The 23,950-nt window shown below is 39.3% G+C and overlaps 1 protein-coding gene across 1 annotated transcript in view; it reads left to right on the top strand.

The window, feature by feature from the left end:
- LOC117421151 (glutamate receptor ionotropic, delta-2-like) overlaps nucleotides 1-23,950 on the top strand; it is a 662,598-nt gene that overhangs the window by 590,017 nt on the left and 48,631 nt on the right. The window contains exon 13 of the mRNA XM_034035144.3: nucleotides 18,126-18,321. Coding sequence (XP_033891035.1) covers nucleotides 18,126-18,321 — 196 coding nt within the window. The remainder of the gene's footprint in view (nucleotides 1-18,125; nucleotides 18,322-23,950) is intronic.

Genomic DNA, 23,950 nt, shown 5'->3' with positions numbered 1-23,950 from the left:
TTTAGAAGAGAAGAAGGAGGCAAAGTCATCAGGGGAGATAGAGGAGGGAGGAGGAGGGGGGGAGGGTTGAGGAGGGAGGAGAAGGTAGAGAATAGTTTACGTGGGTTGTTAGTGGAGGCTTGGATTACAGATTGGAAATAAGCACATTTAGCAGAGGAGAGAGTAGAGGAGAAGGAGGAGAGGAGAGTGCGGTAAAGGTCTAGGGCAGCAGGGAGTTTGGTTCTCTTCCATTTCTTTTCAGCAGATCACAGTGTGATTCTTGCCGAGCGGAGCGCAGAGGAGAGCCAGGGAAGCGCAGAGGAGAGCCTTAAAATCACTCATTTAAAGAGTAGGGGTGTGCTTATTTTACACTGCCAAGAAAATCCTTCAAAGATTTTTAAACACAGCACTGTGAAAGTGCAAACCTACTAATTAGATATTTTTTGAGAATTTAAGAATCCTATTTATATATCACTTCAGGAGCCAGGCCTGTGTAAAGGGGCTACTAGAATAAAGACTACCTGCTTGTGACCTTAGCAACAGAATAGGGGTTTCCCCTTGACTACTTGGAGAACCGCCCTCCCCGAGGTGAGGCCAAACCGATCGACCTTTAACCCTTTGCGGTCCATTGTCGGACTGGGTCCGACATTGCAATTATTCCTCACAGGTCCTTTGTCGGACTGGGTCCGACATCATTATAGCAACGCAAAAAACGGGTTTTTAGTCGTTTTTTCTCCGGAAAAAGCCGAGAAAACCATTCAATTGCTGAGTGGGAGTGACAGGAGCCGAGACAAGTAAAAAAAAAACAAGGCGTATCTCATGATTAGTCATACATGGTATCTGGTATCAGATAACTGGGTGGGTTGTAAGTAAACAAGTTGGCTGACTGAATCAGCGCACAGAAAACATGGACATTTGCAGAGCTTTTTTGAGATGTTATAGTAATAAAATAATGACTTGGATCGCAGTTTGGTGATAAAACGAGTGATCCGGAGATGATCGATTGGTATGTTGGTATTGGTACTATTATTATTATTATTATTTATTTCTTACATAGGTGAACGCTATAGCAAACGAAAGGGTGGGGTGGGGCTGGAGATGCCTAGTGAGTGCTTTGTTGATATGCAGGGCCATTTAAACCCGTTTGACTGTGGGAAAAAAATACTTTTAAACAGCGCGTCTAAAATTAACTGCGCGTGTGAAAATTAATTAGACCTGACGTGCGATTAATAAATGGACCGCAAAGGGTTAAGGCCGGGAAGCAAGGAATATCCCCCAAGGGGGAAACTAAGGAAGGATAGAGGACAAACTAAGGTCTCCCTGGCTTACGGAGACGTCCAGTTGAGAGAGTTCAGACTTGACTGATGCTCTGAGGCTGCATGGAGAGCCTCGCGATCTATGCAGGTAGAACAAAAGCGCTGGAAAAGAGAATAAATAAATAAACACAGAGGGAGAGTGGCACGGGTGCAAATGAATAGACTTAAACAGGAGAATGGTAAATGAAATGTAATTAAAGCATTTGGCCAGGGATCCCCTCTGACAAGCAGGAACCTTCCTCTCGGAGGGCGAGATAACATAGTCGGCCTCTAAGGTCAGGAAGTGAGCTTCACTTGCCCCCAAAAGAGTACACCCGGCTCCCCAGAACTGCGCACCCAATGCAAAGAAGAGAGACAATTTTTAGTTAGAAATCATAGTTAATGATTTATTACAATTATATATATATATATATATATATATATATATTTTTTTTTTTTTAACAAATTTAACCACCCATTTGTGGGAGAAAACCTCTGGTGGTCCTGGTGGAGAGATGGCCACCACTCCGGGCATGCTAGCAATACTTTGTTGAGCAGAAATCATATCAATAATGGAGTAATGGATAGAGGGAAAGGTTGAGCTGAGGGAGCCAGACGTCTGAATTGAGTGATCTGTAAACGAGAAACAGCATCAGCAGTGTTTTATTAGTGACACCTGGAAGGTGTTGGGCTTTCAAAATAAAATGATTGATGACTGAAATCCAGACTAGCCGGCAAATAAGTTGCATAATTAGAGAGGAAGAGAAACGGCCTTTATTAATAATATGAACAGTATATTGATTATCACAAAAAATGTACCACTTCAGTACCCTTAGGACGTACCTGGTACATCCAACTCTTCGAGGTGCCCTGAAAAGCTATTGTCTTTTTTCACCATTTAAAAAAGCTTGCTGTGATTGGGACCCTTTCCTGCAACAAATGGACCATGGGATGGGGGCTGGAACATTTTCTGATCATTTTATTGGTTCAAAATGCATGATGAAAAAACGCGGAGTGCATGGTGCGCTCTATAGTCTGGACGTTGTGAGTTCTAGTTCGAGTCCGAGCCGAGCGTCGCCCGGGGGTAGTGAGGGATAGGTTGGACAGGGTGTCCTCGGCTCACCGCGCACCAGCGATCCCTGTAGTCTGGCCGGGCGCCTGCGGGCTTGCCTATCAGCTGCCCGAGAGCTGCGTTGTCCTCCGAGGTGAAGATAGATTTTGTTTGCCAAAATGGGCCCCAAAGATAGGCTGCAACAACAGTAGGGAATACCTCAAGTAAGGCTGTGGATTTAAGATGAGGAGGAAGATTTTTGATTTCTGGAGGCCAGAAATCTGAGATCCATTAATTAAGAAAAATTCCACCAAAACCGATAGAAGAAGCATCCGTATGGAGTGAGAGGTCATGGGGGGCAGAAATTAAGTCATCGTAAAACAGAGGAAGATTCTTCCAGTGCTGTAGGAGAGAGGACCACATCCTAATGTCTTTCCAGGCTTCAGCTATAATTAATGTGAGAGGTGAGATTTTTGGCTGTTTTAGAGAGAGCGAGAAGACAAGAAATAAATGTCCTACCTTGATGGATGATGCAAATTGCAAAATTGAAATGTCCCAGGAGTGAAAGAAGGTTCCGTTTAGAAATGGAGTGGTTGATCTCAAAGGATTGAATGAGAAAGCAAATGTGTTCCAGTTTATCGGGAGGCAGTCGGGCTTCAAATCAAATAGTATTCAGTTATTCCTAGGAACTCAAGAGAGTGAACTGGACCGATGGTTTTCTCCTCTGAGAGGGGTACCTGAGTTCTAAGAGTGTTTCAGCTGGAGGGGCTGATGGAGGAGATATAAGGAGAAAGTCATCCAACAAGTGCAGCAGAAAGGGGATGCGATTAATATTGAGTAGAATCCAGCAGAGGGCTTCGGAGAGTGAATTAAAGATCTTAGGGCTGCTATGGCATCCAAAAGTTAGTTTAGTAGTGAAGTAAAATTGCCCCTTCCAACAGATACCAAAAAGATGATGGAGAGAAGGAAGTATAGGCATGATTTTGAAGGCATCGGAAATGTCTGCTTTAGCTAACCAGGAACCCCGTCCAGATATTTTGATGGATAGCATCAGATATGGTGATGTAATGAAGAGAAAACTGATCCGAGGCAATGAGAGAATTAATGCTGCTGATAAAAGAGCAGCAAGGGGCAGAAAGGTCAATGATGAGGAGCTTCTTGCCTGGCATTTTCCTTGTAGCTACTCCAATAGGATTGATGCAGAATTGAGGGAAGGGAGGGGCTGAAAATGGGCCCTCCATGAATCCCTTTGAGATCTCGGAATTGATGAGAGAATCGACGACTTCTGGTTCTTTTATAGGAGATTGAAGCTTTTGACAAGTAATAGAGGAAGAAGGGATGGATTTTAAACCAGTAGAAAAACCATTAATAAGACCAAAAATTAGATAATTAACAAAAAAACAATCAGGTGATATTGAAGAGCATCTGATAGAGCCAGGATGTTGATACAATTAGTAATGATGAACGGCTTTTAGATGGAAGAGGGCAGATGGAACGTGAATGAGCATCGCCACAGAAACTGCACATGTGTAAAAAAACAGCATTCTTTGGAAATGCAGTATGAGGAATTGAAATTATTGCACAGCTGTCTGCCACCAGAATATTGGATGGGTCTTCCATGAGAATGCTTGTTGAAAAAGCAGGCGACGCTGAAGAATGGAATGAATGACAGGTTTGGATATCTGCTGATACTTTTTTAGGAGGAAAGACAGGCTCGACTGATATGGTAGTGCAATATGAAACACATAAAAGCAGCCCAATCGCTCCCTGCTTCAATGGGCACTCCTTTTTTGAACAGAGCTTTCAGGAGTTTGTCAGTCCTTGTAAAAAGTTTGCACTGGAGAATCAGGTTTGATGCGTTTAGAGCGGCGAAGAGGAATGGCCACAGGCACAGCTGGATAAGCAGAGGTTGAAGCAGCAGCATTGTCAGATTGAGGAGAAGCAGGATGGGCAGATTTCTTTTGAAAGTTTTTGCGGTGGATTATTTGTTGAAGGAAGACAGCCAGAAAGAGAACATTTCTTCATCTGAGGAACGAAAGCTACCTCGGGTGAGTAGTCATTTTAAACCGATTGTTTTAAGATTGGGTCTGCAATTCTGCGTAGTAACCGCAAACTGAAAAGCAAGACAAGAAACTGGGTAACTGCTTACTGTTTAAATTGGCTCACTGACATGTAATTAAAGGGTGACTGACAGATATTTTAGCGGAATGACACAAGGGAGGAGCCCCTGCTCCAGCACCCTGAAATACACCTATGTCTTTTAGTTTCTACTAAAGACAGGCTATCAGCCACTTCTCTTGCTTGCATTAGCCAGTTTATTAAAAAGGAATAAAATATTTAATTTAGATTTTTATTGTTAACATCCTGACAACTTTTTACATTTTATAACTTTAAAGTCTGTTTCACAGCTCTTTTCAAAATGTCTGCTCTAGTGCACTGTTAGTGTAACGATTATTGCCCAATTGTCAAACAGGTAACACAGCAATACTGATACATGATGTGGTATGGAACAGAAAAGCCAGAGCACTTGTTATGCTTTTCCAGGATGAACGGAGAACGCTTTTCAGTGCACAGTGTAGGGAGTACGTGATTACACTGTGACTTGTGTAAACCATATTGAGCTCTTGAGAAGGAGGAGCCGTCTGGTTTCTCAGACTGCTATTGCAAAGAAAGTTGGTGTGTCAACATCACAGGTGTGATTAATTTTGTTTAGGGATAAAAAAAAACATGTATTTAACATTTAACCCTTTGCAGTCCATTTATTCAGCACGTCTCAGGCACGTCAACCCAATTGGGCATTGGTGAAAAGGCATCCATATGGTCAATAACAAAATCTGCTTATAAATAGGCCAAGGAATCGTGAAGTCACTGAAATATAGAGACAAAACACAAGGGAGAAACCGTGGACCTTTAACCCTTTGCAGTCCATTTATTAAGTGCGTGTCAGACGCGTCAGGTCCAATTTATTTTTAGACGCGCTGTTTAAAAGTATGCTTTTTCCACAGTCAAATGGGTTTAACCCTTTGCGGTCCATTGTTGGACCTGGTCCGACATTGCAATTGTTCCTATCAGGTCCATTGTCGGACCCTGTCCGACTTCATCAAAAAAACACAAAAAACGGGTTTCTAGTCGTTTTTTCTCCGGAAAAAGCCGAAAAAACCATTCAGTGGCTGAGTGGGAGCGACAGGAGCCGAGACAAGCCGATAAAAAAAAAAAGGGCGTATCTCATGAATAGTTATACTTGCCCCTGGGATCAGATAGGGACGGTCATAAGGAAACAAGATGGATGGTACTGCATCAGCGCTCAGAGAATATCACAGACATTTGCAGAGCTTTTTTGAGATGTTATAGTAATAAAATAATGACTTGGATTGCATTATTGAGGAGTTTGGTGATAAAATGAATGATCAGGAGATGATCGATCGGTATGTATGACTATTATTATTATTATTATTATTATTTATTTATTAGCATATGTGAAAGCGATAGCGAACGAAAGGGTGGGGCAGGGCTGTAGATGCCTAGTGAGTGCTTTGTTGATATGCAGGCCTTTTAGACCCATTTGACTGTGAAAAAAAAATACTTTTAAACAGCGCGTCTAAAATTAACTGCGCGTGTGAAAATAAATTGGACCTGACGCGCACTTAATAAATGGACTGCAAAGTCATAACAACCATTTGAAAAAGACAAAATCAATGCTACATACCGAATTCTTCATTAACACTGGAGTTATGATTTATGACCTTTTGAAAATCCTGCCCTATATGTCTAACTGCATTTTTCGTTTTTTTTTTTTTTTTTTTTTTTTTTTAAGAGGCTCTGAATATGCAGTTCCTTCTATTGCCAGCTTTCCTATGTTGGGTATTCACTGCAGTGATCTCATGTTAATCTTAGAGTCCCACTTTATCCTCTCCTGCGCATTTCCAAAACGGATCAGCTTCGGCAAGGTCAATTTATTCAGCTATCAAAAATGGACTCTCCTCTATGCCCATATGCTTCTATGCAGAAATATATTGCAGAATGCAAACCTATTTCAAATTCTGACCCCTTGTTCATCAATTCAAGCCAGACTGTTATATCCAGACATTGGTTCACATCTCATCTGTCCATGTTGGTATCCAGAGCAGGACTTCCCCCTCAATTCTATACTCCTCATTCATTCAGAATCGGGGCAGCCACATCAGCAGCAAGAGCAAAGTTTAACCAGCATCTAATTAAAAATATGGTGCACTGGACCTCATCAGCAGTTGAATCATACATACGTTCTTCCCCATCTGAGATATCTTCTGCACATCAGTCTATTGCTAGTATGTCTGGAGTGGGGACGACCCTTCCGCCGGGGCCACCAAAGGTGAGAGATCCACTTTCTTTCTTCCTTTCAGGTTCTCAAGCCTCTATTTATGTGTAGGGGGTCCCCTCTTTTCATATGTTGGATCTCCCAAATGGCGGGGACCACTCCTACGATGGGGACTCCCCTTCTATATGTTTTCAATCTTTACTAACTGTATGTCCCTGAGGGGACATACAGTTAGCTGCATCACGACGCAGCCCACGGACCTCGTCCTGCCGAGGGCTTGGTCCTAACGGTGGGCAGCTCTCCAAGAAGTCAGGCGACATCACTACAAGTAGTCTGGCTCCCGCCCTGTGAATTAAATTAATCAAACACGTCTAGAGCTGATTAACTCAATTCAGGAATTCTGGAAAACAAAGATAGATAACTGTGCAACAGCTTCATTGTCATCTGTACCGTGTGCTGCCATGCTAGTGGATGTAGAAGGCTGATACTGGATTGTAAAAATATTAATACAAATTTTAAAGTTCCAGAGGGTTGTTCTGTGTGTTAATTTCTTGTACAGTGCATTTTTATGTTAAATTTCGTGTGCGTTAAATTTTCGTGTACAGCTTATACATGGATTCGCAAGTGGTAGTTTGGATTTTAAAAACAACAATTTTAGCAAAATATGAATTTTTTGCCAGTTCTTTTTTGTTTTCTAAAACTTTTTTTTAAACATAATATAACTTTAGATCAATATACATTAAACCAGACAACAAACACTGAACCCCTATTTTTTCTACTGCATTTAAGTTTTAGGGCTGCTCCGATTAACAGATTAATCGAGCCGATTAATTAATTAATGAATTGATCGGAGAAACATTTTTTCACATTATAAAATGTCACATCCGCCCTGACTGCTTACCCGCCCTGATCAAAGTTTCATCAACATCAGTCATGTAGACAGTGCCAATGCAAAAGGCTACAGCAAGTGTGTTTACAATTAAAAAAAAAAAAAAAAAAATAGAGATGTCTCTTCACTGCTGGAAAGGACGTTAATAGGAATAAAATAGCACACGATTTCAGAATTGGCAAGAGTGCTGCTGTGACAGATAAGTTTGCATCGGACGGGTGCCGACATTCTTTGCAAGTAAACAATGAAGCGCTCCAACGCATTACGTAAGTACTGGTACAAAAGTATTACTGTGCAGGACCCACTTTAAGACTGATACCTTTATTTTAAAATGTGCACTGATTAATCAACTAATGCCCATAAATTAACCAATCAAATATTTTAATCGAGTGACAGCTCTAATAAAAATCTATTGATTGACCCACCAAATAAGTAATTTCTTATTGATACTTGGTAAAAAATAATAAAAAAGCCAACAACGATTTCAGTTATTTTAACACAGTTTATTTTACTTTGGCATTTCTCAGTGCTGGCAGGATGCAGACTGCTTATTTCTCTCCCTGTCTACTCCATAGTTCGTACGAACTCAACGAGCGCAGGTACTCCTGATTTACCTTCCATGCTGCTGACACTCTTCTCTCTGTCTCTATGTTGTCACATGTTCCTCTCATAAAGAGGCAGGGCTTGTATACATCAGAAGAATGGGTTGCAGTTATTGAAAACGAAACTGATCGTGTAATTTATTTTATCTTAAAGACTATGACTCGTGTCGAGTGGAGACCTTTGGGCCGGGACTCGAATCGAGTCTTTTGAGCAGGTGTAAGTTAACACGTTGGAGTAATGTTCCTGGAGGGGCTTAGCCCTTCCAGCCCTTAATGACCAGCCGCCACTGATTATTATATAAATAATATAATGCAATGTAATTATGTGTTGTCGATATAATCACTGGACAACAATAAACTATCAATCATAAATGAATGAATGTCGCCGATGCCTTGAGACTCTGAGTGCGAGCAATTACATCACATAGCAACCGTTGCCGACTTCATTCCAGATCCGGGTTCGATTGGAAAAGAATGATGTTTGGAAAATGTATTTTATTTGTTTGTGAAAATTTCGACCATCTTATATGTGATTGTATTATGTGTCATGGAGGCTCAAAAACTGGAAGACATAATGCCATATAGATAGTCTGGGGGGGACACCAGGGTCTGTGGGAGGCAGGTGCTATCCATACCAGATTTGTGCTACAGTTTCACAATGGCAAGAAAGACGTTATTTGCATGGAATACCCGGTTACTTATCAAACTGACTTTGTAGCTTACAGCTGGACAACGTGGAGAACTACTGGGCCAGTGTTAAGAAACAATTTAAAACAATGCTGGGCACTGCAGAAGACATGACACCATCGTACCTGGACACATTTAAAAGGAATTGTCAAGATGCATTTATAAATCTTCTGCATCAGATCACACAGCTGCACAGGGGGGTGGGTCCAGTGGCAGCAGGCAGGCAGGCAGACTGACCAGAGGAGAAGAATGGGCAGACCAGGAGCAACGGCAACAAAACATCCATTTAACCACCAAAGTTTGTTTTAAGAGTGACCCAAATCTTTTGTAAAAAGCTGAAAGTTTAAGGTATTTTAGCTTCTGCCTGTTTTTTTCCACTCTTTCTCTATAAGCTGAATTGAACTCCTGATGTGCAGGTGTTTTAGTTTGTTGCATCACAGATACAAATTAATTGCCAACTATTACTGCTGCTTTGTGGAATTCAGATTTTTCTTGACGTTCTTTCAGTTTTGTAACTGCTGAACCCCAGATTTCTAAAGGACTTGCGTATTGTCAAGTTTCTCTGCGTTTTGTACTGTTTTTCTACCACAATGCACAAAGTATTTTACAGTAGGTTCCATCTAATTCAGCAAAGACAAAATATGTTTTTTTTCTTTTGTTCATTTCTATTATATAGTTTTGTTTTAAACATTGTACAACATTTTACAGCTAGTTTTCCTCTTTGGGGGGGGGGGGGGCGGACAACATTCTTCCTCTGCACTACTCTCACTGAAAAATAAATACATAAATTAATTAATACATAAACACATTGCCATGTCTGTATTTTATATATATATATATATATAATTATACATACACACCACCCACTCGATGTATCGAGGTCCAGTATAAATCCGCTATATATCGAGGGTCGCGACATAGCGAGAGATCCAAAGAAAAACAAATAGGCTGTACAACCACTCCCTTGTTTTATCGGGGACGTCAGGGTCCAGTATAAATTCTCTACGCAACCTGCTTTTTCTCATTTTTCGTATAAAAAGCAGCACACCGTTTTAATTCGTACGGCGGAGGGTAATTGCTTCTCATCAACTTCAGTCTCCAATTAATTCTTCCTCTCTTTTCTCAAATGCCCAAACCCGCAGCATTGAAAGAATCCACTCCCAACAGGCTTGTTGCCAGGGAGCTGACGTCACTGCCCTGTGGCTTTTGCTAGGGCATTGCTGCTGCCACAAGTGAACACCTTGCTGGCTAAAGTAAAAACCGCTTCAGCAAATTGATATTTAATTTGCTTTGTGTTATTGTGAGAGGAGGGAGTGGTAGAGGTCTAGGGCAGTAGGGAGTTTGGTTCTATATATATATATATATATTCAGTAACATATATATATTCAGTAACAAAACCTTTGTTAAAATAACTGTATGGTTGCAGTTCAAAAGTCAGGAAATGGGACATTAAGGCACGCAACCTTAACCCGCCCCTATTATGCCTATGCGTCACATCAGATATGATGTCATACATGACATCATAATGACATCAGCAATGACATGAATGTTGGCATATCTAATCACTGGACAAATGCTCTACCAGACTGCCCAGAATAACATTATAGTAGGAAACAGTTTGTCTGTGCTGGACTGTAGCTATCATGCTTTGTATGAAAATCACTCTGCCAATGTAGACAAAATCATAGACAGAACAAGACACTTTCTTGCGCTCACTGTCACTCGGGTCACTCTTTGCACTATTGTCTATATTATTATTATTATTATTATTATTTATTTCTTAGCAGACGCCCTTATCCAGGGACGACTTACAATCGTAAGCAAATACATTTCAAGTGTTACAGTACAAGTAATAATACAATAAGAGCAAGATAAATACAATGACTTTGGTTCAAGCAAGTACAATTGTGACAAAATACAATTCAATAATACAGCAGATAACAGTGATAGTCACATCAGGATATGATTAAATACAAAATACTACAGATTAAACATTTGGCAGAGTACAGTACTCTGAAGTACAGGATTAAATGCAGTAAAATAGGGGGCAGATAAGAGCAAATAAAATGCATTTAAGGAAGGGTGATAGTGTCCCAGGGGAAAAACAGAGGAGTTCTACAGGTGCTGTCTGAAGAGGTGTCAACTGGCTATAGACATGATATAGGTGTTGCATAATTACTGCTGTTACTTCCAATGCAAAAATAGGCATACTTGCCACTATGCAAATACTGAACTGCAATATGAAATTGCCACATTTATCCAAGACCATTGGTTTCCAAAATGCATTTCAATATGTATCTCACTCAGTAAAAGGATAGATTTTTTTTTTTTCTAAAACAGTGCCATGGAGAATGAGGACCAAACTGCTGTTTTGTCTCGTTATTGTCATATGAGTTCCTAAAAACAGCTGACGGCACAATATTCTGCAGACCAACAAACACACACAGGTAATGTCCTTCTGGACAGTCTTGGTGGAGCATTTGTCATGTGATTGGTCATTGCTGATGTCATTACTGCTGTCTATGACATCATATCTGATGTGACGCATAGGCATAATAGGGGGCGAGTTAAGGTTGTGTGCCTTAACGTCCTATTTCCTGAATTTTGAACTGCAACCTTAACGTTATTTTAACAAAGTTTTTGTTACTGAATTTCCTTTTTTTTTTTACCTGAATCTACTACAGTATCAATTTTTTAAGTCCTACACACGTGGAAGGAAATATGTTGTACAGCAACCCATGAAGTGGAGACAAAAAAGGCAACCAGCCTGGTATAATGCAGGTGAAACAGGACTGTTCTAAGAGATCTAAGTAAAACACTGCATCCCAACACATTTTTTGTTTTTTCACCCAGGGTCAGGGACATAAAAGTGTGAGATCAGCTACTGAAATGTGTCAACTGGCTTATTACAGTCTTTATGAAAAAATCTGTCCCTATGCACATGACTTTATCATACACTACAGCAATCCAGTAATGAGACCAGCTTTGTTTTTCTATGCAAAATTTTCCAACTGCAAAAGTATGCTAGTTATCATCTATTAGTGAAACATATACAGTATAATACTCCATACAGCATACCGCATATACAGTATCATGCACATGAGTATAAATATTACAATTGAGTGCAAAACTTATTTAAGCATTTGAACCCAAAGGAGCGGTATTAGAATATGGATCTGTTAAAAATAAAAAATAAATTAATTAATTAATTAATTTTGATCCTGATTTTATGAAGAACTAGTTTGTGTTGATAAGCGTTTACCTCAGTATTCCATGAGTAATGCGGTTTTCTCAGAAAACATCCGTGGTCTGTTCAGGTTCTTTCGGTTTAATCCAAGTGGACCCTGTAGTCTACTTCCAGTTGCGGCATAAATAGCAACTTCATACAGTACCGTATTTAATTTAAATATTCTATTGACATATAAACATTTGCTGCTTCAGTATGGGCTATTAACAAATACATACAGACTTTACCAAATGTATTACTTTATCCCTAACTAGACAAATGGATGCATGCAGACTGCCTACAGATTATTATTATTTTCTCTGTTTTCGTGTGCAGGAATGGAGGTCAAAGTTTGCACAAGTGCAGTACGCTATCGGAATATGTTGATACATTTTCCGAAAACTGTGTTTATATGACTTTTGATATCGAAATTTGTTTTCCAAAAACTTATGTTCGTATGCTCATGTAAACGCACTGACTGACTGACACGTTTGTATTATTTATTTACTTACTCTGTGAAAGTACAATATGATGCTTTGTTACGCTTGTGAAAAGCGGTTACCAAATCGTACAACTGCGCATGCGTAGCATTTGTTTTTAAAAGTACTTTTTATATTAAAATACACATTTTTAAACCTCCCTACCCACAAAAGGAACTAAAGACTACTTAGATGCAGTAACTTGCCAAATGGGAGTAGTAACTGTCCAGTAGTTTTTTACCTACAGGTGAATAATAAAAAACACTCCCAGCACCAAATTTACGAGAAAAAGTGCTGTAGCACAAAAACTACTGGACAGAATAACACAAAACTGGATTAACCCCACTTTTGGAGCTGCACAAAACGGGCTTATAATGGAAAGAACATTGCAACCTTAACTATATATTGTACAGATAATCTCATAGTATTTAATTTCTATCATTATAAACATATTTGACGATCTTCATGTTTTAATAGTTTCACAAATCGATGGATTGTGCATATCCAAGAAATAACTAATATAGCTATTGTTAAAATCTAGTAAAACAAAGTAATATAGCGTTTAAATATATATATATAAAAAAAATGTAAATATGGTAAATAGCAAACTAGGTTAGCAACACTAAAATCAAAAGAAAAAAATTAATTACATTTTTTGCCTGGGAAAGTTTGTCTTGAAATGCTTCTAAACAGTAAACTTCACGTGTTTTTTTTTTTTTTTTTTAAAACATCAAGTACTGTACACACTTGACCACAAAGTTGGCTCAGAAATAATTTCATAAATTACACAACACGATTTTCTATAATCCGTTAATACCTTAGTGACTATGGTGTGTTTTTTTGTTGTTGTTGTTGTTGTAACTTTGCTAGATTGTTGCATTTAAATGTAAGGTTCATGCATTAAGAAAGCAGCATCACTTATTTGCTAATATACACATAATACCTGAAATTTAAAAGATTAGTCTGTGCATTGGCAGCCATTTCTGGGTTTCTTTGTAACCAATAGAAGATCAGCTTTTCCCACAGCTAGCCAATCAGAAGTGTAGGGGTGGGACGTAAACACATTTTTAAATGTTTTTGTGTAGGTTCCGCAATTCAGTTTTCAGAAACTTGCGTGGCTCTCTAAAAATATACCCCTTAGTATCTATCTAGCAACAGAACGAACATAGGAAAAATAAATAAATAAATAAAAACTACTTGTCCGACAGACAAAGTATAACGGCAAAACTGTCCCTCACACAAATCTTTTCCCGGGTGTCAGGCGATACGAATTGCACACCCCTGTAACACATGACCACGAAGGCTTGTGGTGATGTCAGATCAGGAAGAGACATACAATAATACTGTGAGTGAATTGCTGATGCGAATTCTTCAGTTCTCTTTAGCTTACATTCCACCTCTGAACACCCAACCTCGAGTGAGAGATTTGTGCCTTTTATGCTGCTGTGCCTGGCTTGATTGCTTGTTAATCATTCAGTCAGGCCCAGGCACAGTCTGCAAGTAAACTGCTTTGGCAGGGAATGCAATCAATCCTTCCCTGCAGACCTAAAAAACACTGTGTACACCAAACATTCATTTGAAATAATAACACAAAATAATACAAAATATGCCCAGGGGTGGGGTGTACCCTGTCACATATGCACCCTTTAGTGCACATCAGACACAGCCTCAAAGGCCACAGCCCCCCTTATAGGCCCAAAAGTCTCAGTTTTAGTCCTGGGCCAGGAACTGAGGTATTACTGGGTCCACGGGCAACCATGTTGTCAGTGACAATACTGTCAGCGGAAATGCTGACAGACAAGGCTGGCTCCTCCAGCCGGGGCAATCCTGGCAATGGAAATGCTGCCATTGGCAACACTGGCAGAGGCAATGCTGATAGCAGAAATGCTGCCAGTGGGAACGCTGGCAGAGGCAATGCTGATAGCGGAAATGCTGCCAGTGGGAACGCTGGCAGCTGTGGCACTACGGACTACGCAGTGATGGTGGTGCTGGCAGTGGTAATGCTGCCCTCAGTGTGGGACACTCCAGCAGGGGCAGCGCCACTTTGTTCTCCGGCAGTGTCGCGTTGGCCTCCATGGGCGGTGTCGCGCAGGCCTCCCCGGGCAGTGACGCGCAGGCCTCCCCGGGCGATCGCGAACCGGCCTCCTCGGGCTTTGCAGGCTCAGCAGCCCTAGGTGTTGCAGGACAGGGCAGGAATTGACCCTTGGGAGGTGATGGCAGGCACTGACCCTTGGGAGGTAGCTTTTGCTCCTCTGGTGGCGGAGGCGGGAGCAAGAACAAATTGCTCACCAGAGATTATAAAAAATACTGCATGGGGTAGTGTGTGATAAATGAGAATTTAATGCCCACCCTCAGTGTGGGATGCTTGCATTTATGTCGCATCCCACCCCTCGGGTGGACATTCAGTTTTCATATCACACATTATCCCATGCATTATTCTCAATGTAATTACTTACAGACAGACATTCTGGTTAATTAGGAATGTCATATAGAAGTATAAAAAAAAAATCTGAAGTGAAGAAACTCTGAAGCGAATCTCAATCTTTGAAGCAAACTTGATAATGAAATTGTCGCTAATATCACTCTCAACTGACCAACGACTGAACACACTGAATGTTTCCAGATGCAGAAATATTAAGTGGCGATTTAAAACTTAGAAGAAATCAATTAATGCGTTATTACACTCCTAGTACCTTACAAATAAAACAATGAAAAATACAAGTCTATGACACGGAAATTCTAGGTGAATGAACAAAGCCTCACTTGCTTCACATGCCGAGCTACCACTATAATCAATCAAAAGTTGTACTTTTTTATAATGTGGTACATTGTGAATCAACACCAGACACAAACACTGATAATAAACTTTGAGATACTGTTGGTGAAGCATTTATTTACAAATTGGCTAAACTTTTGTGGCATTTTGGCACCAAAGCATGACCAGAGTAAAAAAAATGGTCAATGACACATTGACCATTGTTTCCAGGGCCAATACTGCTAACCCTGGTGATATTTAGTAATCATAAGTATGAAAAAAATCAGAACCATCAGCCTGTAAGATATTTATTATTAAATTATACCAGTTTATTTTGTAGCCGTTTCCATGTCAGAAATGTGATAATGTTAGAGACTATGATATATGGTGTCATCAGAATTGCATGATAGAAAGACTGCCTTCTTGTTCATAGTAAATCATCTGTATTCTAAATGTTTTATTATTTGTTTTAATGTTTATGGTGGGCTAGTTAATTATGTATCTTAATTTTATTCAAAGAAAATATGATTCCATATTTTAGAGCAGGCACGCAAGTTTATTTACAGAACTTGCAATACTCTATGAAATAAACAGGCATGCTCCCACAGCAGCATTGGGAATGTTACCTTCAGCAGAACCATAACAAGACCAATGTTTTCTGTCATTCTGTTTAAATTATACTGTAGCATTATGCTTACCCACATACTATCAGTTCAGGTGAAAGTTCTCAGTGACTAAATGCAAGCCACTCTGAGAGCACAAAAAGGCAACCTTTTAACTCTGTGGAACTGCAGAGCCCGGCCATGCTATGGATGAAGCTGGAGAATAACTGGAGCCAAGATATATGGAGAGACATAGCAGAGACACAGAATGTCCAATGTAGTTCATGTGCTAAACAACTGTAAATATCCACACAAGAATGGCTCGGCTGTAACCACCAGTATAACACCACGCTATTTTTAGTCTGTGGTATTTTGTTCTATCTAGAAGTAGTATATTCATGCACTGCTTATTAAACTAGAAATTGAACACTAAAAAATAAATTAAATACAGTATTACAAAACCATAGACATTAGGCTATACATTCCCTTTGATTTCGTTGTGCTTGGAAAAATATATGCCTCTTGCCTAAAGAATGAACACACCACAAACATATTGCTTAATATTTTTCTTTAGCAGATTTAACAGATCTGACAAAAACAGAATCACTCAAAGAAAACTAGTCTGCTGTGTTCGATTTTTATGCACGGTTTAAAATAGCCATCTCATCCTCAGACACTTGACATTTTTATTAGGCAGAGGCCATATTTTCTCTTTCCTGATGCAATTTCTTAATTACATGATGTAGATTCATTCTTCATTCTGTTTAAATTGGAAATTAATACAATGCCAGCTAAACAATTAATTCCCTATGTCCTCAAAACATGCTTGTCTGATTACATACAATATGAGGGCCCAAATGATTCATGGAAGCGTTTGTCAAGGACTCAAGCAGTATTTTTTTGTTTGCTTAATGTAGAAAGCCAAGGGTTTTGAGGCTTACCCTTTATCATTAATAAGTGTTGGGATGATAATGAGATTTTAGTATCAAAATGACCATCAATCAAATTATCATTGTAACTGTATTGTGATTTATTGCTACAGAGGTGTACCCACTTCACATGTGAAATTGTGAACCCAGACCGAGAGGTCCATGTCGAGGTTGAGTGCAATCCACAGAATATTTGCATTCCATAACATGATGCCTATGGTGTTGCAAAAAAGGCTTTGCATACCAGAACAGAGCCTAATCTAGGGACTAAACCACATGCTGTTTTAGATTTGTTTTAGATCTGCCACTTAATGCAGTTGTTTAATGCCACAGGTTTTGAAGGGAATATCTATAGGTCTGATAGTTTAACAAAAAAACATCATTGCGTGTGTTTTCCCTTAATAGTTGAAAACTATTCCACATGATTGCACCATCTCTATAGTGTATATATTTGTATGTGCATATGATTTTGTAAAGAAAATATTCACACAATAAACCACTTAAGCAAATCATATAAAATCATAGACCACAATGTAATTTACAGATAAATTCAAACATTTTTTTCAGCTTGTGAGAAACAAAAAATGCTACAATCTAAAAAATAGTCCAGCAAATAATTTCGATAATAATGAGTTTAAAATATGTATGGGAAATAATTACTATATCAAAGTGTTATTTAAAATATGACTTGAAACAAATTACTCTACAACAGTGTTACATCAGTGCTTGTCAAAGTGGATGCGTTCTTGCAGAGCCCTGCACGTCACTCTGGTCTGCTTGAGAAACTGTTTCTTCACTTTTTGGTTCACCAGGAAATTACATTAGAGGAAAAAACTGCAGTTTACTGCAAAGTCTGTTGAGTATAGTAAATAAGACTGAGTTGTTTGAATGCAAGGGAGATATATAATGATTTAATGTTCAAATAGCAAGTACGAGACTAAACTACACTCTGAGAAAAGCTGAAATGTGCACAAAACAAAGTTAAACAAAAGTCAAATTCCATACCTATCCACTTTTACTTTGATGTATTTAGCCCTGTACATCTCAGTGGCAAAACAAGGTATTGAGAAATTAGGTTTAAAAAATAAAATAATTTCTGCTATAACCCGGGAAACTGCTTTGCATAGTTTTCTCTTTGCTATTAAATTTATCATACATTCCCATACATTTTTATATTTCCTAATTTAAAACTTTAATTCTGAGGGAATTATTGCACAATCACCAGTAACTTTATAAACCAAATTCCTATATTATTGAATATCGTTATAAAGGGTGGGCTGCCTGGCTTGCTCTGTGTATGCTTACTGTTGATGGAAGCCCTGACTCCTCCTCAGGTCTCTACAGGACCTCTCGAAGCAGACAGACATCCCGTACGGCACAGTGCTGGACTCTGCAGTGTACGACCACGTGAGGACGAAAGGCATGAATCCTTTTGAGAGAGACAGCATGTACTCCCAGATGTGGAAGATGATCAACCGAACCAGCAACGCTGAGAACAACGTCGAGGAATCCCAGGAGGGCATTCGGAGGGTACATGTATTTATTAACGTGCATTTTTCATATACAGTACATGTTTGCTAAAACATGGGATCATTTAAAAACTGCACATTTGAGACCGATTCAGTGAATGAATGTACATGGCGAATACATTTGATGGAACTATATTATTAACAGTAATCTAACAGTAATCATTTGCCAGTGCTAACTGGTGTGAACTGGTGTGTTATGCAAACACCTTTTCTAGTTTTTGAGGGTAATAATCTAATCTAGTAATTCCCTAAGAGTTATCAAAGTTACAGTGCCTTGCATAAGTATTCACCCCCCTTGGACTTTTCCACATTTTGTAGTGTTACAACCTGGAATTAAAATGGATTTAATTGGGATTTTTACCATTTGATTTACACAACATACTTAACACTTTGAAGGTGCAAAATATTTGTTATTGTGACACACAAGTTAATTAAACAAAAAATAAAAATACATTTGTTGGTTGCATAAGTATTCACCCCCCTGAGTCAATACTTGGTAGAAGCACCTTTGGCAGCAATTACAGCTGTGAGTCTTTTTGGGTAAGTCTCTACCAGCTTTGCACATCTGGGTCCTGCAATTTTTGTCCATTCTTCTTGGCAAAATTGCTCAAGCTCTGTCAAGTTGGATGTCTGGGCTTTGACTGGGCCATTCTAAGACATTCAGGTTCTTGTTTGTAAATCACTTCAGTGTAGCTTTGGCTGTGTGTTTATGGTCATTGTCCTGCTGGAAGGTGAACCTCCGCTCCAGTCCCAGGTCTCTTGCAGATTGAAACAGGTTTTCCTCTAGAATTTCCCTGTATTTGGCTCCATCTATCTTGTCCTAAGTCCTGACCAGTTTCCCAGTCCCTGCCAATGAAAAGCATCCCCATAACATGATGCTGCCACCACCATGCTTCACCGTGGGGATGGTGTTCTCAGGGTGATGAGCAGTGTTGGCTTTGCGCCACACATAGCATTTTGCGCTAAGGCCAAAAAGTTCAATTTTGGTCTCATCAGACCAGATAACCTTTTTCCACATGTTTGCTGTGTCTCCCACATGCCTTTTGGCAAAATCCAAACGGGATTTGAAATGGGTTTTTTTCAGCAATGGCTTTCTTCTCGCCACTCTTCCATAAAGCCCAGCTTTGTGGAGCGTCCGGGTTATAGTTGTCCCATGGACAGTTTCTCCCATCTCAGCTGTGGATCTCTCCAGCTCCTTCAGAGTTACCATTGGCCTCTTGGTTGCTTCTCTGACTAATGCCCTCCTTACCTTGTCACTGAGTTTTGGTGGAGGGCCTTCTCTAGGCAGAGTTGCGGTTGTGCCATATTCTTTCCATTTTTTAATAATGGATTTAATGGTGCTCCCGGGGGATGTTCAAAGTTTGGGATATTTTTTTTTAACCCAACCCTGATTGGTGCTTCTCCAGAACTTTATCCCAGACTTGTTTTACTAGCTCCTTGGTCTTCATGATGCTGTTTGTTTAGATATGCTTTCAAACAAACTCTGGGGCCTTCCAGAAACAGGTGTATTTAATCTGAGATCATGTGACACTTTAATTGCACACAGGTGGACTCCATTCAACTAATTTTGTGACTTCTGAAGGCAATTGGTTGCACCAGAGCTTATTTAGCAATCAAGACTTTTCAGTTTTTTATTTGTAAATAATTTTGAAAAATATGTAGATTTTTTTCCCCACTTCGACATGATGGACTATTTTGTGTAGATCAGTGACAAAAAAATCCTAATTAAATCCATTTTAATTCCAGGTTGTAACACTACAAAATGTGGAAAAGTTCAAGGGGGTTGAATACTTATGCAAGGCACTGTAATGAGATGAAATGCAAAAGCATATTTGGCATCGGTATGGGAAAGGGACGAATTGTGGTGTCAGGGGATGAGGCATCTTCATTGAGGGATCAGTGCAGTTCAGGGTTAAGTTGGGGTTTAGGCCACTCGTTTGTTGATAGGGGTCCACTGCCTCAAACCTGTTAGACTAGTCTGTCCTTTTGTTTCTCTCAAAAATGTGCTGTGTTCTTGTCCTATTGTACCTTAAACATGTTATACTCAACACTGCAGTTTTATTATCTACAATTTGCGCTAAATATTTTGTTCCACTATAACACCGTTTTTAATGTAAGAGTACATTGATCTTGGTTGGTATGTGGTAGGTGTGATTCTTCTTTTTCTTTATTCATGGCCTGAAGCATTTCAAAACATTCAAGTGTGTGAATGTTTTCTAGGTCCTTGCTGTCAATGCTGATTTATGTTTCCTCTTGTGGTAGACATAAATGCATTTTGTGGAGGAGACACTGTGTGTGCAACTGATGTGGGAAGTGTTTAAGGCAGTGTACCGTTCAAAAATCTTAATTCACATGGCTTATTATAACTTTTCCCCCTCATTTCAACTCTGTCATCCTTCACTTAGAACACCATCTACTGGTTAACAGTATATCTAAACTTTAAATTTCTTATTTTAAAATAAAAATGCTTAACTTTTATTCTTTTTACCATAGTTTCCAAAGATTAGTTTGATATGTCATTTGATGGATCCCTCATGTTCTTAAAATGTATAAATTGTAAATAAAGTTGACGCTGCTAAAGACAAAAGGTAAATCTGAGTCCATATCTAGGACTGAATCTGGTTTATGTATGCCTGTCTTGTGTAGACAGACATAACATAACTTTTACAGTTGCATTCATTTACAGAGTGCTCATCCTAATAAAAGATTATCGGTGGCATATTCAGTGTCATATAAAGGGGTCACAGTGACCTGTTCCGTTGGTCCCACAGTCACACCGTATATGGTTGTTTAGGGAGCTATAGATGTTGTGTGTTTTGAGGTAATACATAGGATGTGCTCATTATGAGAATGACAAAGTACCTTGTTAGGTTTAGAATATTAGAATTTTGCAATATACAAGAAAGTCGCTTGGCTTGGGGTATCTCCACAAACGCAAAGTGATGGATAACAAAATTATATATAGAGAATAATGCATGGTGGTGGTACATATTTATGTAATGCTACATAAGCCTGGAGGGCGAAGCCTGACTGGTTTATCTAAACATCCCGTCCCGACGGTGGACATTAAATTATCATTTATCACAAACTACCGCATGTAGTATTTTTTTTATATTCTCTGGTGAGCAACTTTTTTTCCTGCCAGAGTTCTAAAGTTCTGTGCTGCTTGTTGGGGGGGGGGGTTACTCTACTTAGTTTATGTCAGTGAGTTATTAGACAGAGAGTGAACTGCATAAATAATTGTATTTAAAATAATAACAACTTGGATAACTTGAACAAAATTTTAAATAAGGTTTGCATTATGTGAGGTTTTTTTTTGCCGTCAGGTTTCTGTGACAACTTGTTGTTTTTGAGGAGCCTGAAAAAAGGTTAGGGAGCGTGTTAAAATTACGCGCTTTAACATTTTTTTATACAACTATTTTGCCATTTTATGTTCAGTAGTTTGTTCCGAGGGTTTTTGTATTTGCTAACATTTCTGTGTACCTTTTTGTGAGAAGTGGTTTACTTTCAATCAAAATCAGAGTGTATTACAAAGCATCTTCGTATGTGGATGGGAGATCTGTTGGGTGGCAGATTCATAGCAGTTTACGGTGACTCCCTCATGGAAAATACAGTTTGGCCCAAATGTTGAAACGTGTGTTTCTCTTGTATTTACCTGACTTTCACTGGACACGGAGGGCTCTGAAGGGGTTTCTTTATCAAGTACACCCTGGAGAATTGTGGAGATGTATTGCTGTTTGACAGCTCGCGCTGGGGCAGCTGATATTAATGAGCGTGTGTTTCCTGTATTACACGGCCATGTGATAAATATCAACTGGATAAGCCCATTGAAAAAATTGCTAATCAATTAAAATATTCCCCATAGGCACTGTTGAAGCCCATATATGCAACTTATATGGTATTTAGCTATTAACAGCTATAAAATTGTGTGTCTGAAGCATCAGCTCATTTAATCACCATTGTATCGTTGTATTGTGTTCCCAATTTTAAACTCAACACTCTTTATCGGCCACAAAATCCACAAAATGTTGATATACCCAAAGCCCTGTATTTAGGCTGCCAACAGCATTGTCAAATTCCTCCCTTAAGTACAGGCTGTAATCTTCGAACAAAACAGGGAACTAAAATAGCATATTGTGGGCTGTAGAAAATCTTGTTAGTTGTTAAATCTTGCTGTTTGAGGAGTACATGTTTTTAATTTAACACCTTTAACTAAGTAGATATTGTAGTTATTTTTTTGCATAGCATCACAGTACGTGACAGACTAAAAGTCTCAGGCTACAATCATCTTAAGTTAACTACTACAGGTATGTCAGAGTTCTCTGGATATATTAAAATTAGACTAAATCCAGGATACTAACCCTAACGAAACTGAAGCTAGTTAAATAAATCAATAGAAACTAACTCTTAGTATGATTTAGTTCATTGTTTAGTGTCATATTTCAGTTCAGATGAAAGAGGAAACAATGTGATAATCTTGTGTTTTATCCTGAAACATGCATTTTGCACTGTGGTTATGTTCCATAGAATTGTGTTGATCTGTTGAGATAATACTGTTCACACTGAAGGTCACAATCCTGGATTAGTCCCAAGGCCGTAGCCAGCTTTGAGGCACCCGAGGCACGGGCCTCGGTTCAAATCACACTAATAATTGATTTAGGCTCTCTTACACGTTGCTTTGCCTCGAAATAAAATGCATTTCATCCCTCGTTGAGTGGATACAACGATTCTCAAGTCCTGCTGATATCTATAGCTAAAGCCTTGGCCCGGGTGCAGTTCCCTTTCAAGTACGAAATGTATATTTCGAATTGTATATCAATATTCGTGGCCCGCCCCCGAGGGCATAAAGGCACAGTGCTTGCAGATCTCAGCACCATTTTTCCTTTCAAGACTGAACTGATCACAGAGCCTTGTTCAGATAAGTACACTGTTGCTTCTATCTCTATTTTTTTGTATGTTTTTACACAAAATATATGTGATATTTAAGTAATAGCTGTAATAGTTACTATTTAAGCGTATTGTGTGCACTACAGCCTGTTGCTTGTTACGTCCCTCTGCGACCTTGTGCCCCGAGTGAAGCCAGCAGCTTGAGTCGTTACTTCTCAGGGATCCAGCAACATAAGTCGGCTGACTTTGTGCTCTCCCCCCAGGTTGCATAGCTTCGGTTGGAATTAATATTATTTCTCGTTTTGGCTTTTGTTAAAAATACGAGAGGTTGTATATTATTTATGTAATTGTATATTACTGTGTTTTGTTGAGAGAGATTTTTCTCTTTCTCTGTTTTTTACAGAGACTACGCGCAGGCCTGTCTACAACATGGTGCTACAGCACATGTGTAGTAAGAGCAGTGCTGGGCTCAACAGCACTGCTCAGGACTAAGATACTTTGCTTCAGCTGTGGTTGATTGCAATCTCTTTCACAGTATCTTGATGACGTTTTGGTTGTAGCATCACAATTACAAAGGCTGTTATTTCCATTCTAACAAACAGGCTTCCCTCAGTCTTGTGTGGAATTTACTGAGTGGTTTTGCCAGTGGCTTGTACAGATGAGCATCTCTGGTACCGTACCGGTACTGAAGCAGCAACTGTACAACTGCAAATACTGTACACTGCAGGGCTGTCAGTTAAGCC

This window comes from Acipenser ruthenus, chromosome 1 (assembly GCF_902713425.1).
Source record: "Acipenser ruthenus chromosome 1, fAciRut3.2 maternal haplotype, whole genome shotgun sequence".
NCBI lineage: Eukaryota > Metazoa > Chordata > Actinopteri > Acipenseriformes > Acipenseridae > Acipenser > Acipenser ruthenus.
Note: the sequence above shows the minus strand (reverse complement) of the source record. Positions and strands in the feature narration are given on the sequence as shown.